This window comes from Cervus elaphus, chromosome 21 (assembly GCF_910594005.1).
Source record: "Cervus elaphus chromosome 21, mCerEla1.1, whole genome shotgun sequence".
Classification (NCBI taxonomy): domain Eukaryota; kingdom Metazoa; phylum Chordata; class Mammalia; order Artiodactyla; family Cervidae; genus Cervus; species Cervus elaphus.
Genome location: NC_057835.1, coordinates 66174986 through 66190284, shown reverse-complemented (window position 1 = coordinate 66190284; position 15299 = coordinate 66174986). Strand labels below are relative to the sequence as shown.

The following is a 15299-nucleotide window of genomic DNA, read 5'->3' as shown; positions in this document are numbered from 1 at the left end:
ATACGTATTCAATTAAATAGCTTAATATAGTATAATTGACTATTCAGTTATTTAAGAAAAAGCTAACATAGAAAATAACCAGCTAACCATAGAAAACAATACCCAATATTTATTTTTAAGTTATAATCCATATATCACTGAGTCTTGAGACCCAAGAAATATTTTATGATAATATTTCCTTAATTATGTAGGTGTCTTTGTATAATAATAAGTGAGGTGAGGCTTGCCATTAGTTAGTGGTAAATCGCTTTAGAAAATAATGTAGAATTGTAATATCTCTTGACAACCTGCAGAAACTGAGGATATATCTTGTTAGTTGACCATATGACCTAAATAAACAGAGCATTGCTATAATTTTAACATTTCTTTTAAAACTGTTAAGTAGTTAATTGCTGGAAGGACAGTGTGAGGCTTTGAGATTGTTTTAGTTTTTTAAAAGCAATAATTTTTCTGGTTTTGCATTGTTTATAATTGCAATCATAGGTTTTAAAGATTTAAAAAAACAAGTATTATATGTCTTTATGTAGTAATGAAATGTTGATGGTTAATTTATTATTAAATCAGTAATAATTTTCAGAAATGAATAGTACGTAGCATTGAATACTTGAGTTTCTAGAGGTAAAGAAAGGAAAATATCTCTCAAATTTGAAATGAATTATCTATTTTTTTCATTATTTAATAATCATGAGGTTTTAAATATAAATTTTATTAGTTTATACATGCAATACATTTTACATTTTCTAATACAAAGCAATATTTTCTTCTAAATGTAGAAATTTGGTTACAGAGCAGATAAAATTATAATTGCTCTTTTTCATTTCCTTTTCTTCCAGGCATTTCAGCAGTTCCCTTCTGCCAGGGGAATTGATTAGGTTTTCTATTTTTTAAATGCCTTCATTACTCAAACATTCCAAGTGTTTAAGTTAACATCATGTAGAGTTAAAGAAAGTCTTTTATCTCAACTGTCTTTAAATCAATTTAGTGCTAAGTGGTTTGGGGAAACAGTGTCAGCAGTTTTGGCTTATTTATGTTTGTATAAAACAGTGAATCTGTTTCCAAATTGTGAACCTTTGCAATTAGCAATAGTATATTCCTGATTCCACTAATCATATTTGAAATAAAAATCTACCTGAGTCATACTGTATTGTTGGATATGGGGATAAGACTTAAGGAGTAGAGGAAGGCACTTTTGTTTTGGTTTCTAAAGATACTTGATGAAGGTTATGAGAGGAAAGCAAACTGAGAGAGTCTCTAATATTAACCAACTTTCTTCATTTTCCATATTGATGTTTATAAGATTATTTACCTAGGCACAAAGTTATATACACTTTTTCCTGTAGGAAAGTACAGCATCTTTAGAAAGGGAAAGATTGATTATCTTTGCAGAATAGCGATCCCTGCCCACCAATACTGAAGGTTGTAAATTAGATGTATATGATCAGTCTGTATAACTAGTCACTGTTCAGTGACACCAACATTGATAATGTGATTGTCGAAATGTGCATTCATACGTTGTTGTTTTTATTTTTGTTTTGCTCTCGATAGTGATTTCTTTTGTTATCTAAATCGGTCCTTTATTTCTGCTTTGTGTTGTGCAAAGTCAGCAACATGTGATCCTGTGCGAGGAAATCCATACCATGTAATTTTTATAATTTCATTTAGTTTTAAGTTACTATTATCTACTCAAGTCCCCCTTCCCAGTTGTTGACATGTATCACATAGTCTCAGATTGAATTTTATTTATTCATTTTGTCCCAAAGCTTTGTCATATTCACTTTCTTTTACATTATTTTGTACAAAGTACTTCAGTATTTGATTATCATTTTTCTGAGAATTAATTTATCACTAGTCTTTTCTCTGTTGATAATATATACGTTTTACAAATTCACACAGAAATGGAATTTTCTGCTTTCTTTCTTTTTCTTGTTCTTTAGACAATTTGTTTGACATTTTCTGAATTCTGCCAGCAATAAATAATTTTTCTGAAATAACCTTGGAGGTCTCAGAATAGTATATGGTCCTGGTCTGTCGTGGTCTGTCATATTTTAACAACTCCTCCGAACAGTATATTGCCAGTGTTGTAAATAGATGAGGTGCTTTTATTTTTTTTATTGTGCATGCGTGTGTGTGTGTGTGTGTGTGTGTGTTTAAAAGGAATGGTTGTGCAATAATGATGTGTTACGTTTTGGTGATTTTTTTCATAGTGATTAATTGTGGAGATGTTTGTCATTGCACATTAAGATCTTATCTTTTAGATACAGTGTGCTTTTTAAAATAGATGATCTGCTTGCTAAATAAATGAATGTAAAGTATTACCTTAAAAGGTTCTGTTTAAGACTTAGAAAATGGTATACCAAATTTCAACTTATGATCTGATTCCAAAGAAGACACACATATCTAAGATAGTACCAGTGTCATTTGGAATTCTTTTTTTCAATTTCATGAATTTAAATGTGGTGTTTTTTAATCCAACATAATCATCATTTAGCATTTCTTGGATAACATGAAATTTGAAAGACTATATATAGCTCTCTACCAATTTTAAAATATGTAGCCTGAAATCATTCCAAAATATTTTAAGACAAATTTGGCAAGGCCTTTATTTTGTAAGTAGCATGGAACCTTGTGTAGATTTTAAAATAATTTGAGAATTAGTTACAGATGATTTAAAGTTGGTCATTCTTCTTGGGGGCAAAATATTTTAAGTCTTAAGACAGGCAGAGTACCACAGTACTGACCACATATTATTATGCAGTTTTCTTTGTTTCCAGTCAAATTATTGTGGACTGCTGTGTGGCTATGATTATATTATTATTCAAGTCTCAACTTGAAAGTTTTTAAGTTTAATATTTTTAGCTTCTTGATTAAGACATTTTGAATGTTCAAACCTACGAGAATCTATCTTGTAGTACCCCTTCAATATCACCATTCACAATTCAAATGCATATTTATATTTTATATATATATATATATATATATATATATATATATATATATATATATACAGCATGATCTACTTAGTTATTTACTTGATCTTTTCTTTTTCCTTACCAAAAAAGTAACGTGAGCCCAAAAGTACAATGTGATCCTAGTTTCAACTCTGTGTACACATGGCCAACACTATAAGGGAGAAAAAAAAGGAAATAGAACAATGGTAATAGGAGGTGAATTATGACTGGTTTTGATTTTTTTTCTTTATGTATTTTCTAAGTTATTTTCAGTGAGGTACTGCTGCTGCTGCTAAGTCGCTTCAGTCGTGTGTGACTCTGTGCGACACCATAGACGGCAGCCCACCAGGCTCCCCCGTCCCTGGGATTCTCCAGGCAAGAACACTGGAGTGGGCTGCCATTTCCTTCTCCAATGCGTGAAAGTGAAATGTGAAAGTGAAGTCTCTCAGTTGTGCCCGACTCTTAGCAACCCTATGGACTGCAGCCTACCAGGCTCCTCCATCCATGGGATTTTCCAAGCAAGAGTACTGGAGTGTGTTGCCATTGCCTTCTCTGAGTGAGGTGCTAGTACCTCTCTAATTAGAAGATAAATATTTTTAATTTGTTTTAAAACAATCCAGATACTTAAAGTCTGTATTATCCTATCTCTGTTGACAAGTCTTGTTTGACTATGCTAAAGCCTTTGACTGTGTGGATCACAGGAAACTGTGGGAAGTTCTTAAAGAGATGGGAATACCAGCCCAGCTTACCTGTCCTCTGAGAAGCCTGTATGCAGATCAAGAAGCAACAGTTAGAACCGGACATGGAACAACGGACAGGTTCAAAATTGGGAAAGGAGTACATCAAGGCTGTTTACCGTCACCCTGCTTATTTAACTTATATACAGAGTACATCATGAGAAATGCCAGGTTGGATGAAGCACAAGCTGGAATCTAGATTGCCAGGAGAAATATCAACATCCTCAGATAGGCACATGATACCACTCTAATGGCAGAAAATGAAGAGGAACTGAAGAGCCTCTTGATGAGAGTGAAAGAGGAGAGTGAAAAAGCTGGCTTAAAACTCAGCTTTCAAAAAACTAAGATCATGGCATCTGGTCCCGTCACTTCATGACAAATAGAAGGGGAAAATGTGGAAACAGTGACAGACTTTATTTTCTTGGGCCCCAGTATCACTGTGAGTGGTGACTGCAGCAATGAAATTAAAAGATGCTTACTCCTTGGAAGGAAAGCTATGACTAAAATCGGAGACATCACTTTTGCTGACAAACATCTGTATAGTCAAAGCTGTGGTTTTTTCAGTAGTCATGTACAGATGTGAAAGTTGGAGCATAAAAAAGGCTGAGTGCCAGAGAATTGATGCTTTCGAACTGTGGTACTGGAGAAGACTCTTTAGAGTCCCTCTGACAGCAAGGAGATCAAATCAGTCAATCCTGAATATTCATTGGAAGGACTGATGATGAAACTGAAACTCTTAATACTTTGGCTACCTGTTGCCACCTGACTCAATGGAAAATACCCTGATTCTTGGAAAGATTGAGAGCAGGAGCAGAAGCAGGCAACAGAGAATGAGATGGTCAAATAGCATCACTGACTCAATGGACATGAGTTTCAGCAAGCTCCAGGAGATAGTGAAGGACAGATGAGCCTGGGAGGCTACAGTTCATGCGGTCACAAAGAGTCTGACATAACTTGGCAACTCAGCAACAACAACAACATTCTAACAAGTGCTAGTAGTTTTTCAGAGTCAAAAAGACAAGTCATATGAACATATTTTCCATCAAATTGGCATCCTAGTATTGAATGTATATAAATATTCTAATACAAGTACACTTTTAAATTCTATTTCATGAAGCATTTTACCAGTAGCCACAAGTTAAAAAAAGAAAAGTTTTATCTCATTAATTTATACTGATAGTTGTTTTCTTTGGTAAATTTATAAAAGGAAAAAGTTTTAAACAACAAAATTTTGCTCTTAACCTTGAAATGTATGAGTACTTATTTTTTAAAATCAAATATATGTGTGTGAGTGTGTGTCACACGTATATATCCTTTTATACATATGTAAGGTTATCCACTTGAAGATGTGGATATACATCCTGAGTTTGAACGTGCAGAGATTTCTGATTAAGTAGGTCTGAAGTAGAAACCAGGAATCTGTGTTTTATATCAGCATCTGCATGATTCTGATGCAGACATTCCAACAGACCATAAGAAACTGTTTATTTATTTATTTATTTTCATTATTCTGCAGTCAGATCCTGGGCCACATTTAGTCCTTTTCTTAATTTAATACATTTTTTATGGTTTCCAAGGTACATACATCCCAGGAGTTGCACTGTGCAACCTACTAGTAGACCAGTGAGGGAATACAAAGTTAAAACTTGTATTTATATTTTTATCTTATTCCTTAATTTCTGTTTTTTCTTTTATAATGTAACTTAATTATTGATATAGCAGTATGTATAATAAATACAAATATTAAGAAGTAACCCTTCTATAGCATGTGAACTATTTAACATGTTGGTCTATGATACAATGTGTGTTTTTTATGATGCCATAGTGTTTTCTATTTCCAATATTGATAGTAGACACCTTAATATCAAGTGACAGTTAACTATATTTTTGTATGTCTGCCTCCCTAACCACTTTTGTCCCTTTTATCAGGTGATGCTTTTCCTTGGACAATCAACTTGCATCATTTCAGCATCTATACCCTTTTTGGAAAACAAGTGACACTTTGCCTAGTGGAACCTATGGGTTGTACCTCTACACTAGCTGTTACATCCCCAAAATTGCTCGCTACAGGACCTGATATGAGGCATTCATTTGTTGTCTGTCTGCATGTTGACTTAGAGTCACTTGAGATAAAATGCTCAAACCCCCAGGTAGGTACATTTGATTTATGAAAGGAAATTTAAAACAACATGATTTAAGAACAATTGTTACCCATTTTGTTGAAGGGTTTCTTTTCTGTTAAGTGTCCTAAATTATTTTTAACAAGGCCATCAAGATCAGAATGGTTAGATTAAGTATTGCTTTGAAGTTCTCTCAAGTTTTGTAATTTAAACTCTTCTGAAAATATAATGGTGGCAGCATAAATGCATTTTTTGGCTGATGGAATGAAATAAGTTGCAGATGTAAGGTTTTTAAACAGTGAAGAACTACTTTATTGTCAGACTGAAAGAGTCTATTGAAGTGATCAAGTGTAATTTCTAATCAGATTCTCACTCAGAGCTTCATTTGCTCAACATGTAGTATTTTTTTGAAATCACTGTTGACTGTTTAAAAAAGGCATTTTGTTAATCATTTAACATTCCAGTTGGAATAGGCCAAACACATATATTTGACAGTTTTATAATTTAGTATGAATTCAGGTCTCCTGGGTTTATACAAATTATTAATTGCATACAATTTAATACTTGTTTCTTTGACCCTAAGCAAACTCTAGTATGAATAATATTTGTAATTACATTTTTAAAACAATAGTTTTAAAATTTTTATTGGATTTGACAGGTCAGTGTTGATAAATCTTTGTTTATCCCAGCATTAGTAGTTACAAGCCAGTTTTAAAAGTGTCTTTTAAAGTGGTTTCAACTATTCTTCTGTATTTTATAGAGCCTCATTACTGATACCATTCTCCTTCTTTCTCCTCTTCTCTTTGCCTCACTCCAGATACTGTATATTAAACAGTTTGGCTTAATTTTTATATATATTTGTGCATTTTGACAAGATCAGACCTGCTAGTATCTTGGTGATGGCTTTATTATAAAAATGCAAATAGTTAGAATTATGATAAAGCAGTTATATTAAACTAATAGCTTATCCACTATTGCAGAAGTAATTTCTTTTATAATCAGTAATAAATTTCTTTCGGCATTAGTAAATACTCCAGTTTAATAACCATTTGCCATTTTATTATGACCCATAGTGGAATAAAAGGGAATAATTATAAAATGACTTACACTCTCAAATTATTCTTTGAATGCTGCTTCTGAATGTTTTTGAAACTCATTTCCTAGCAGAAGAAAAACTGTTCTTGGTTGAGTTTTGTCCCCCATAAAATATATGTTGAATTTCTGACATCTAGTATCTCATTATGTGACCTTATCTGTTAATTGGATAGAGATAATCAAGTTAAAATGAAGTCCTTAGGGTGAGCCCTCATCCACTGTGATTGATATCCTTATAAAAAGGGGGAAATTAGAATTAGATACACAGAGGAAGTTGATGTGAAGATATAGAGGGAGAGTGCCTTGTGAATGCAGATATTGGACTGATCCAGCTGCAAGCCAAAGAATAGCAGAATTGCTGGCTACCATTAGAAGGAGAATAAGAGGCATGAAAGTCCCAGATCATGGCCCTGCTGATACCTTGTGTAGGGACTCTCTATATCTCCAGAACCATGAAACTATCAATTTCTGTTACTTTAAGCCACCCATTTTATGATATTTTCATATGCCAGCTCTAGCAAGCAGATTGTAGAGAGACAGGTTCACTTTTGTTAGATCCTTTATCACAAAAGGTGTTAAATGGGGAAAAATAGATTTAGTTTAGTTCTACCATAGTAACAGAAGCCCACCTTGGCCTGTCTATCCCATTAATTATTTCTGTATATTCCAGAGGAATAAAAAGCAAAAACTAACAATATAAATTGATGTTGCCAATTTGTTTTTTAAATAATTGAACTGCAAAAAGGGCTTAAAAACAGCTATTGAAATTTTCTTCATGAGGTATAAAGGAAAGGAACACTGAATGAAAAAGGTAAGAATTAATAATGGGGAAATAAAGTATAAAAACAAATAGGATTTGAGAATTGAAAATACAATATATGAAAAAAAAATACTGTCAGAGGTTACAGGTGGTCTGCATGTGACAGAAGAATCACTGAACTTGAACATAGAGCATAGAAAGTATTGAATTTGAAAAACAGAAGAAAAAAAAAGATACTTTAAAAAAGATCAAAGCTTAGTGACTGTGGGACAAAACGTTCAAATATATATGTAATTGGAATTCCAGAAAGTAAGGAGAAAAAGCTGGAGCCAGAAAAATATTAATAAATAATTGTCCAAAATTTCAGAAAGAGGTAGGCTTTTACATACTCAGGAACTTCACCTAGTCTCAAGTTTATCTTTGAGGATAAACTCAAAGGAAAACCTGTTTGGAGACATTGTGATTAAAATACTGAACCAAGAAAGATAAACTAAAAAAAACCTTGAAAGCAGCTATAAGAAGATACGTTATATATACTTTAACAATGATTTGAATGACTGCAGATTTCTCATGAACAGTAATAGACAACAGAAGACATTGGATCAATATATTTAAAATGCATACAGAAAAGCACTCTCAAGCCAGTGTGTGTATCCACAGAAACAGAAGTGCAATAAAGACACTGTAGATGAAGGAAAACTAAGAAAATCTGTTACCAGTGGCTCTGCTTTACAAGAAATACTGAAGGAAGCTCTACATGAAGGGAATGATACTAGATGAAAACTTGAATCTTCAGAAATAAAACCATCAGAAATGATAAATAGCTGGTAAATGTTTTTTCAAAGCTGCTTTAAAAAAATATGTATGGCTGTTGAAGGCAAACGTGTAACACTGACTGCTAGAGCTTCCAATGTATATAGATATAATGTACAAGAAAATGTCATCATTAAGGGAACTTTAGTGGTTTTTAGATTTCTAAATATCTCATGAAGTGTTACAGTGTAACTTTAGGCTGTGAAAGTTTTTCTGTATATATTTTAGTTTCTTAGTGAAGTGAAAGTTGCTCAGTAGTGTCTGACTCTTTGCAACCCCATGGACTATACAGTCGATGGAATTCTCCAGGCCAGAATATTGGAGTGGGTAGCTTTTCCCTTCTGCAGGGGATCTTCCCAACTCGGGGATCAAATCCAGGTCTCCCACATTGCAGGTGGATTCTTTACCAGCTGAGCCTAAGAAAAAGTAAGAATACAAAGAGATATAGCCAAACACCAATAGATAAATTAAAATGAAATACTAAAAAAAATTCAAATAATCTAAAGAAATGAAGCCATGATAACAAGAGTTACATAACACAGGTTAGAAATAGAAAATGAAAAAATAAAATTACAGGGCTGAGCCTGGTTTAACAAGTATTACGTTAAAGGTTATGATCTTAACAGGTGGAATTTTAGACCAGGATTCAGCAGATTAAGGCCTGCAGGCAAATTAGACTACACCCACATTTTTACATAGTGTCCAAGATTGCCATCATAAGGTGCGTGCATACTAAGTTGCTTCAGTGGTGTCTGACTCTTTGCGATCCTTTGGATCATAACCCACCAGGCTCCTCTGCATGGGATTCTCCACACCAACAGTACTAAAATAGGTTGCCATGTCCTCCTGCAGGGGATCTTTTGGATCCAGGAATTGAACCCAAGTCTCTTACATCTCCTACGTTGGCAGGTGGGACGACTACAGCCACAGAATTAAGTAACAGCAAGGGAGAACACTATGGCTTAAGAAGTATAGAATGTTTACTATTTGACCATTTCCAGAAAATTTGCTGATCCCTGGTCCAGCTGCTCATAATAGAGTAGTAAAAAAGCAGCACTCTACTATACATTGCATAACAGAGAAACACTTGAAGTATAAAGAAACAGGATAAAATACATGCATGGGAAAACATACAAACAGCATAAGAAAGATGGATTTGTTTATTTTAATGTCAAATAAAATAGACATAAAGAAGTATTCTCAGAGATAAAGGAAATGAAAGAAAAATGGACAGAATTAAAGGAAAAAATAGGCATTTCTATTCAGTCATATTAGGAAATTATTATCCCATCTCTCTCAGTGATTGTTAAATAGTTAGATGAAAAATAAATAATTGGAGATACAGAAGATATGAAAAATACTTGTGAACCCACTTTCATCTGATTGACATTTATAGAACACTATATTCAACAACCATGGAATGCACATTATTTTCAGATATACATGGTCTCATTGTATGAAGAGAATTAAAATCAGTATATTAACCATAGTCGTATTATATGAGACATCAATAATTAACTAGGAAAACTGTAAATATCTGGGCAGTAAACAGTAACTCATAAAAGAAATATATGAGAAACCACATGCCACACTTAATTGCAAAATATTGAATTGTTTTCCACTAAAATCAAGAAAAACACAGGATGCCTTCTTACATCACCTCTATGTCATACTGACCATCTTAGCCATTCCAATTAAAAAGAAATAAATAACCAAGCAAAAGAAATAAAGGACTAAAGATAAAAGAACTAAAACTCTCCCTATTTTCATATGATCAAATTAGTTATAGAAATTCCCTGAGGAATTAAGCTATTACTAGAACTAATAAACATTCTGGTTGTAGAAGACAAGATTAATGTCTAAAAACCAACTGTATTTTTCTGTACTAGCAGCCAAAAATTGGAAAATGGAATAATGAATCAGTTCCTTTCACATTGATGCCAACAAATATACACAAATGAATTTAACATCACATGTCCAAGATCTCTACCTTGAAAACCAAAACATTGCTGAGAGAACTTGAACATCTAACTGGAGAGAGAGACCTGTTCATAGATTAGGAGACAATATTGTTTATGGCAGCTATCCCCAAATTGATCTAGATATTGGGTATAATCAGGTTTAAAAACATTTTCTCCTTGAAAGTATCATTAAGATAGCAGAAATCCAAACACTTGGAAGAAGTATAGCAACACCTTTATCAAACTGTTCCCAGAAATTTAAGGAATCCTTTCTAATCGATAACATGAAGACAGAGCAATAAATAAAATATCAGTACACATAATGGGGAAAAGATTAGTATCACACAAGATGTATGACTGGTCAATAAACACATGAAAAGATGCTCATCATTATTCATCAGGGAAAAATAAAACAAGAAGACGTAACACTATACGCCTATTAGATTGGCTAAAGTTTAAAAGATGAAGCATTGTGAACCAACTGTAACTTGTTGTGTGCTAATAATGGGAATTATGTAACAGCTTTGGAAACAACTTGAAAGTTCCTGGAAAAAAAAACAAAAAACTTTACAACCAACCCAGTCATTCCTCCCTAAGTATTTCTTCAGAGAAATAATAATGTACATGCATGCAGAGACTTTTCAGTTCAGTTCAGTTGCTCAGTCGTGTCTGACTCTTTGCAACCCCATGAATGGCAGCACGCCAGGCCTCCCTGTCCATCACCAACTCCCGGAGTTGACCCAAACTTTGAGTAAGCTCAAACTCATCGAGTCGGTGATGCCATCAAACCGTCTCATCCTCTGTCGTCCCCTTCTCCTCCTGCCCCCAATCCCTACCAGCATCAGGGTCTTTTCCAATGAGTCAGCTCTTCGAATGAGGAGGTCAAAGTATTGAAGTTTCAGCTTTAGCATCAGTCCTTCCAAAGAACACCCAGGACTGATCTCCTTTAGGATGAACGAGTTGGATCTCCTTGCAGTCGGAGGGACTCTCAAGAATCTTCTCCAACACCACAGTTCAAAAGCATCAATTCTTCGGTGCTCAGCTTTCTTCACAGTCCAACTCTTGCATCCATACATGACCACTGGAAAAACCATAGCCTTGACTAGATGGACCTTTGTTGGCAGTGTAATGTGTCTGCTTTTTAATACGCTATCTAGGTTGGTCATAACTTTCCTTCCATGGAGTAAGTGTCTTTTAATTTCATTGCCGCAGTCACAATCTGCAGTGATTTTGGAGCCCAAAAAAATAAAGTCTCACACTGTTTCTACTTTTTCCCCATCTATTTCCCATGAAGTGATGGGACCAGACGCCATGATCTTAGTTTTCTGAATGTTGAGCTTTAAGCTAACTTTTTCACTCTCCTCTTTCACTTTCATCAAGAAGCTGTTTAGTTCCTCTTCACTCTCTGCCATAAGGGTGGTGTCATCTGCATATCTGAGGTTGTTGGTATTTCTCCCGGCGATCTTGATTTCAGCTTGTGCTTCTTCCAGCCCATCGTTTCTCATGATGTACTGTGCATATAAGTTAAACAAGCAGGGTGACAATATACAGCCTTGACATATTCTTTTTCCTATTTAGAACCAGTCTGTTGTTCCATGTCCAGTTCTAACTGTTGCTTCCTAACCTGCATATTTTACATTGGTGTATTAAACAGCTTTATTTGTATAGCCCAAACTAAACATCACCCAAATGTTCATCAGTAAGTGAATTAACCAAATTATATCCTATCCATACAATGTAATACTATTCAGCCATAAAAAAGACAAGCTACTGATAAAATGTAAAATCATCGATGAATATTACAAGCATTACACTGAGTGAAGGAGCCCAGACCAAAAAAAGAGTCCTTACTGTATAATTCCACTTACATATAATGTTATGATAGTGAACATTGTGGCAGAAAGTAAGTTCCTTGTTGCCTGGAGCTAGGGCAGGAGTAGGGAAGGAGGAGGGAGTGACAGGAGGGGTCGATCATAAAGGGGTATGAAGAAGCTTGGCAGTAGTAAGACAGTTTTTTATTCAGAGTTTATATTTAGTAGCAGCTCAGTGAAAGTCTCTTAGTCATGTCCGACTCTTTGCGACCCAGTGGACTGTAGTCCATGCAATTCTCGAGGCCAGAATACCTGAGTGGGTAGCCTTTCCCTTCTCCAGAGGATCTTCCCAACCCAGGGATCAAACCCAGGTCTCCCACACTGCAGGTAGATTCTTTACCAGCTGAGCCACAAGGGAAGCCCATTAGTAACTCAATCCCTACATAATAGACATATATATATATATATATATATATATATGTGTGTGTGTGTATATATACATATATGTATATATAATCCAGAAAAATAGTAGTGATGAATGTATTTGCAGGGATGGAATGATGACACAGACATAGAGTACACACTTGCGGACATAGCAGAGGAAACGGGGTGGGATGAGCTGAGAAATTAGCGTTGATATATGTACTCTATCATATGTGAAATTGACAGCTATCGGGAAGCTGCTCTATAACACAGGGAGCACAGCCGGATGCTTGGTGATGACCAGGAGAGGTGGGATGGGAGGTAGGAGGGAGGCTAAAGAGGAAGGGGATATATACATATATATATATATATATATATAAAATTATGACTGATTCATGTTGTTGTATGGCAGAAACCAATACAGCATTGTAAAGCAGTTACCCTCCCATTAAAAGCTAAAAAAAAAAAAAAGCTTACTGCTATTTGGAGTTACCTACCAGAGACTTTATATTTTGAGGACTTATTTTAGTATTCATTGTAGCCTTGGAAGGATTGTCCTATTGCACATAATCTCGTTACCCATATCTATCCCTTCTAAGGATGAATTCTGCTCCTGTTAGTGTTTTAGCCTGGGACTCTAAAAGACCCTGATGCTGGGAAAGGTGGAAGGCAAAAGGAGTAGGTGCCAGTGGAGGATGAGATGGTTAGATAGCATCACCAGCTCAATGGAAATGAATTTGAGCAAACTCTGGGAGATAATGGAGGATCGAGGAGCCTGGCATGCTACAGTCCATGGAGTTCTAAAGAGTCAGATATGACTTAGTGACTCAACAACAGCAACTCCTATTATTATTCTTAATTTTTTTATTTTACTTTGATATATATACTCATATATATATATATATATATATATATATATATATATATACACTGATATATATCAAAGTAAAGAAAAAAAAAATTAAGATTAGTTGGGTTTCCCTTATAGCTCAGTTGGTAAAGTATTTGCCTGCAATGCAGGAGACTTTTGTTTAATTCCTGGGTCGGAAGATCCACTGGAGAAAAGATAGGCTACCAACTCCAGTATTCTTGGGCTTCCTTGTGGCTCAGCTGGTAAAGAATCCGCCTGCAATGTGGGAGACCTGGGTTTGATCCCTGGGTTGGGAAGACCCCTTGGAGAAGGGAAAGGCTACCTACTCCAGTATTCTGGCTTGGAGAATTCCATGGACTGTATAGTCCATGGGGTCACAATGGGTCGGACACAACTGAGTGACTTTCACTTTCACTTCACTTTCATACGGAATAGTATTGTGATTTCTGTGAGTCTTATTAAAGGTAAGACTGTGGCTCAAAACTAGAGCTCTGCAATATCTCCTTTAGATATTCACCTTGTTTAGAATTAAGCTCATGTTTTATTGTTTTTGTTTAAATATAAAGCAGTTCTAAGTCAAGTCATCACATAAATAATTTATTTTTGGCCTGGTATTCCCTTATTATGTCTGCCCTTTCCTTTCTACATTTCCTCAATCACTTGATTTCTAGGGGCTCCTTGCTGTTGCTCCCCAAACACCAAAGACTGTTTTTTTTTTTTTTCTTTTTGAGAAATGAAGGCTGAAAGAACCTCATGCCCTGAGAATCCCTTTGTACCCAAAATGTAATGAATTTTATCTATGCATTTAATTCTACTTTTCTTTCTTGATGCGTCCTAATAAACCAACTTTTGTTAAACTGCTACCAATTGCTATATCCAAACTTGATCACAAGGTTGTTGGGAACTTTGAGTGAGATATTTATGAAAATAACTTTGCAAGTTCTGAAATGCTGTATAAATGTCATTTTGATAGTTCAGATTGACTCTGATAAAAACCTTGAGATCTATGTAATGGATTTGAGAGTTGGACTGTGAAGAAAGCTGCTGCTGCTGCGAAGTCGCGTAAGTCGTGTCTGACTCTGTGTGACCCCATAGACGGCAGCCCACCAGGCTCCTCCATCCCTGGGATTCTCCAGGCAAGAATACTGGAGTGGGTTGCCATTTCCTTCTCCAATGCATGCATGCATGCTAAGTCGCTTCAGTCGTGTCCAACTCTATGCAGCCCTATGGACAGCAGCGCACCAGGCTCCGGTATTCACAGGATTCTCTGGGGAAGAGTACTGGAGTGGGTTGCTGAGCGCCGAAGAATTGATGCTTTTGAACTGTGGTGTTGGAGAAGACTCTTGAGAGTCCTTTGGACTGCAAGGAGATCCAACCAGTCCATCCTAAAGGAGATCAGTCCTGGGTGTTCTTTGGAAGGACTGGTGCTGAAGCTGAAACTCCAGTACTTTGGCCACTTCATGCGAAGAGTTGACTCATTGGAAAAGACCCTGATGCTGGGAGGGATTGGGGGCAAGAGGAGAAGGGGACAACAGAAGATGAGATGGCTGGATGGCATCACCGACTCGATGGACATGAGTTTGGGTAAACTCCGGGAGATGGACAGGGAGGCCTGGTGTGCTGCGATTTATGGGTCGCAAAGAGTCAGACACGACTGAGCAACTGAACTGAACTGATGTAAATTACCATGAATATCCCTGGTGTAATGTGGCAGTATTCCTGAAGGAACTGGAAGCTACAAAACCGTACAGCACTTTGAA

General features: G+C 35.6%; 1 protein-coding gene across 12 annotated transcripts in view; it reads left to right on the top strand.

Moving 5' to 3' along the window:
* Nucleotides 1–15299, top strand: part of VPS13B (vacuolar protein sorting 13 homolog B) — a 775932-nt gene that overhangs the window by 374526 nt on the left and 386107 nt on the right. For all 12 annotated transcript variants that reach the window (XR_006336417.1, XM_043880234.1, XM_043880239.1 and 9 more), the window contains one exon: nt 5615–5835. Coding sequence is in view for 11 of the 12 variants with exons in the window: in XM_043880234.1 (XP_043736169.1) it covers nt 5615–5835 (221 nt within the window). In the remaining variant the exon portion in view is untranslated. The remainder of the gene's footprint in view (nt 1–5614; nt 5836–15299) is intronic.